The sequence below is a fragment of the Sphaeroforma arctica genome (assembly GCF_001186125.1).
Source record: "Sphaeroforma arctica JP610 unplaced genomic scaffold supercont1.216, whole genome shotgun sequence".
Lineage (NCBI taxonomy): Eukaryota > Ichthyosporea > Ichthyophonida > Sphaeroforma > Sphaeroforma arctica.
Window position 1 is genome coordinate 92745 of NW_014040342.1, and position 4480 is coordinate 97224.

The 4480-nt window shown below is 40.6% G+C and overlaps 1 protein-coding gene across 1 annotated transcript in view; it reads left to right on the forward strand.

Moving 5' to 3' along the window:
• Positions 1-4480, forward strand: part of SARC_04024 (hypothetical protein) — a gene marked incomplete at both ends in the record, with an annotated part of 30613 nt that overhangs the window by 21679 nt on the left and 4454 nt on the right. The window contains 5 exons of the mRNA XM_014302175.1: positions 478-647; positions 1067-1216; positions 1573-1923; positions 3129-3382; positions 3555-3779. Of these exons, the coding sequence (XP_014157650.1) occupies positions 478-647; positions 1067-1216; positions 1573-1923; positions 3129-3382; positions 3555-3779 (1150 nt within the window). The remainder of the gene's footprint in view (positions 1-477; positions 648-1066; positions 1217-1572; positions 1924-3128; positions 3383-3554; positions 3780-4480) is intronic.

The following is a 4480-nucleotide window of genomic DNA, read 5'->3' on the forward strand; positions in this document are numbered from 1 at the left end:
GTTAGTTAGTTAGTTAGTTAGTTATTAGTTAGTTGTTTGTTTGTTTGTTTGTTTGTTAGTGTCTATGTATAGTATATATAATATATATATATATATATTATAGTATATATAGTATATATATATACTATGTATATATGTATATATATATATATATATATATATATGTGTGTGTGTATGTATGTATGTGTGCCATAGTGAGTTGACCCCACAGTGACTACATGTTGCATAAACTAAAAATTCAGGGGCGGGGAGTTGATTCGTCACACTTGCTGGCTCCACATACCGTCACAGACCGTCACATATACGCTACCAAGCTATCGTTCTATCGTGTTACAATGTTATCATGTGATTGTACACACAAAACTACGGCCAATTGTCTGCCTGCACCTTGTTTGGCTCTGATTTTGTGTCTTCTGGTCTCCTGAGCCTGTTATTACAACTATCTGAATACTCTCTTTATCTCAACGACTGTCGCAGATTCATCGAGCACCTCTCTTCCCAGTCGATGCTGTATGTGCCGGTCTAACACCGACTTGGACTTAGAGATGACCACTCGAGAGAGGCAGTGGTATGAAGACTACACGCCCGTTATCGATCCATTGCGGGAAATGCGTGTGCGCGTTTGTAAGAAGTGCATACTTGCCCAGGTATGCGTCTGTTTCTATGTGGCGTGCATATGACTTTGCTTCGATAATGTGTCTCTAGGTAAATGCAGTTTCTTGGCTTTCTCCAATAGTTCGCCTTTATGTGTATCTAATATATATATGTATAGATTTGGTCTTAAATAATGTTGTGTTAAATTTTTTTATGCGGTTTTATCTTCTATGTAAATCATACGCATAGCGAGAATATATTTTGTACCGGAAAATGCTAATGCATATTCTGATATATATATATATATATATGTGTGTGTGTGTGTGTATGTATGTGTGTGTGTGTGTGTGTATGTATATATGTATGTAGTGTGTATGTATGTCTGTATGTATGCATGTGTATATATATATATATATAGTATGCTTTATATATTTACCATATGCTGATCACGCCCGTGTCCACATCTTCTCAGCGATCGAGTGCCGTGGATCTTCTCAGCACGCAATACAAGCTGTATCTTCAAAAGTCTCTGTTGGTCTCAGACTCCCGGCTGCAATTGCCCGTTATAAAGGCCCCTCAGGCCGCTGATATGGTACACGAAATAGTTCACGCCTTGGAATCGGTAGGTGTTAAATTAAGTCTGGTAAAAATCTGCATATTTCTGATGGAGTTGATATATGTATTTTGTTTGTGTGTGATCTGCACTATCTGCAGTAGACACACGTTCTCAGTGTGGCTGAGTGTTGTGAACAGTGTACTCTGACTTGTTAGTGTGCCTGTAGAGGTATTATGCGCGCTTTATGGCACATTCATTGCAGTTTACACGGATGTTGTTTATATATAGTGCATTACTCGCTGGATGCATGTCCTGAATTTTCTACTTTCATATATATATATATATATGTATATACCACTCATATATATATATATATATACCACTCACACCTTCTCTCTTTCTCGCGCTCTTCTTTCCCACAGAGAACGCAGGAAGCTGACATGTACGCACACACCAGCCACGGCGACAAGGACAGTGTCATCGATGACCAGCACGAGAGCGTAGGCGAGAGTACCGAGCAATGGATGTTGGTGTGGACACTGGTGGACGCCTTGTGGCTTCTTCTCCATCCCTTGGATACGGTTGCTACGGTACCTCAATCGGGTAGTAGTCAGAGTAGCGATACCTCGAGTGAGGAGACGAAGTATGCACACATGCGACGGCTATCATGGAACCAGCGAGTGCAGCTGACGCGATGGCTCAAGCGCGCAGTGAAGAAAGAGGTCCGCCGCAGTGTAGATTCTGCCAGGGCTGCTGATGATCGCATGAGTGAGGTATGGGTGTTTGTATTTTATGGTACTGTATAGTTGTGTACTGTTTGTTTGTATTTTTTTTTAGCTCATTGTTGTGGTATTGTATTGGACCGATATGAGTGAGGTATTGTTTGTATTTTTTAGTACTGTATGGTTATGTGTCGTTTGTGTATATTGGATAGCTCAATGTTGTGTTATTGTATTGGACTGGTATGAGTGAGGTATGGATTTTTGTATTTTATGGTACTGTATAGTTGTGTACTGTTTGTTTGTATTTTTTAGCTCATTGTTATGGTATTGTATTGGACTGGTATGAATGAGGTATTGTTTGTATTTTATAGTACTGTATGGTTATGTGCCTTTTGTGTATATTGGATAGCTCAATGTTGTGGTATTGGATTGGACTGGTATGAGTGAGGTATGGGTGTTTGTATTTCATGGTATTGTATGGTTGTGTATTGGATAGCTCATTGTTTTGGTGTTGTATTCGACTTATATGTATATAAGTCGTTGTTTTGGTGTTTTAATTCACTGTCAGTATGTATAGATTGTTCTGTTACTGTATTGTACCGTCTTTAGGTATAGCCCACTGTTTTGGTAGTGTATTGGACTGGTAGTTTGTATGGCCCATTGTTCTGGCATGTATTATGCTGTCTTTATGGATAACCTGAACAAGGTATTGTACTGTTTTAGAGTTGTTCTGTGCGATAGCTAATTACTCAGCAGAAAATAAGTATCGCACTGTTGCCCTGTGCCAGAGTTGCTGACATTTTCTTGAGTGAGGTACAAACGTGTAGAGTCGTGTCTATCGGCGGTGTGTTGCATAGTATACCATTGTGTTGTGTTGTGTTGTGTTGTGTTGTGTTGTGTTGTGTTGTGTTGTGTTGTGTTGTGTTGTGTTGTGTTGTGTTGTGTTGTGTTGTGTTGTGTTGTGTTGTGTTGTGTTGTGTTGTGTTGTGTTGTGTTGTGTTGTGTTGTGTTGTGTTGTGTTGTGTTGTGTTGTGTTGTGTTGTGTTGTGTTGTGTTGTGTTGTGTTGTGTTGTGTTGTGTTGTGTTGTGTACTGTACTGTACTGTACTGTACTGTACTGTACTGTACTGTACTGTAGTGTAGTGTAGTGTAGTGTAGTGTAGTGTAGTATTGTATAGTATAGTATTAGTCCTAATAATTATTAGTGTTCACATACTACTTATTCACATCCTCATACAATCCATTAACCGTACGCAGGTATTTGCCTTACTGACCGGGTGTGAGATAAGCGAGGCCACCGCTGTCGCACGCGCCAACCGAGACTACCGCTTAGCCACACTGGTGGCACAGGCGATGGGCTCAGTCAAAGCAGCTACACACGTACAGTGCCAACTGCAGACATGGGTGGACCACAGTTATGTGAGCCACCTGGGCACGCAGGGACAGGGACAGGCGCGTGCCAAGCAGATGATCACGGCCCAAAGATGGAAGGTGATGCAGCTGCTGGCGAGGTGTGTGCTGTGGTCTGGACTGCATTGTGTATTTTTCTGTATATATATATATATATTGTGCGTGTGCGTGGAAAGATGGGTATGCCCTGCGTGTAATATCGCATTTCAACCTGTTATGTGCATAACCAAACTTCTATATATTCCTGACTGAATCATTGACACTTTATCACAGAGACACGAGTCCCACGAGTGAGGTGGATGGATCACGCTACTTTGACGCATACAATGTATGCGATCGCCTGAGTTGGAAGCGAGCGTTCGCAGTGCAGTACTGGTATGCGTGCCCACCCAACGGTGACCTCAGAGACGCACTCCACAGCTACGACCAACGGTGCGCTGAGGATACGACACGCACACTCTCCCCATTGGCGCCGCATCTGGCCAACTCAGGACACCAGTATGTTGCTCTGTTGAATGAGTGTATACCTGTATAGTGCTACATTGTATGAGAGTATTTTAGTATGTTACTTCTTTGTATTATATGAGTATTTGAGTATGTTGTTTTATTCTGTAGAGTATACTAGCGTGTTGTTTTCCTGTAAGGTGCTCAATCTTGTGCTATGTTGTTGCAGTGTACGAATGAACCCATTCTTCAGCGCATGCTGATTCGTTGTACTAGAGTAGCCATCCTTCAGGATCGTACATAGTTCAAATAGTAAATACACTTTAGTATATGATATCGATTTGAATGTCTTGTATATGCTTGTTGCTGTGCTGTGATATCTATTGATGGTGTATCCCCTGAACTGCTCGTAGTATGTTATGTCTGTCCCAGTACCTGAGTGTCCGAACGCCTCTACCTGTGTCTTTCTGACTAGCACTGGCGTTCATACTTAGTATGCCTACTATTCACGTATAGGTATATACATGTGTATGTGTATGTGTTCGTAAATTTGTTTATTCTGTTAATTTCAGAAAGTTGGTCAAGTAGATGTTTCTACCACTTAATATATAGACCGAGCAGATCGCCGAAGTGATAGTACGTTATAATTAATATATATATATATATATATATATATATGTGTGTGTGTGTGTGTGTATATATATTATATATTATATATAATATATATATATATGTGTGTGTGTTGTTGTGTGTGT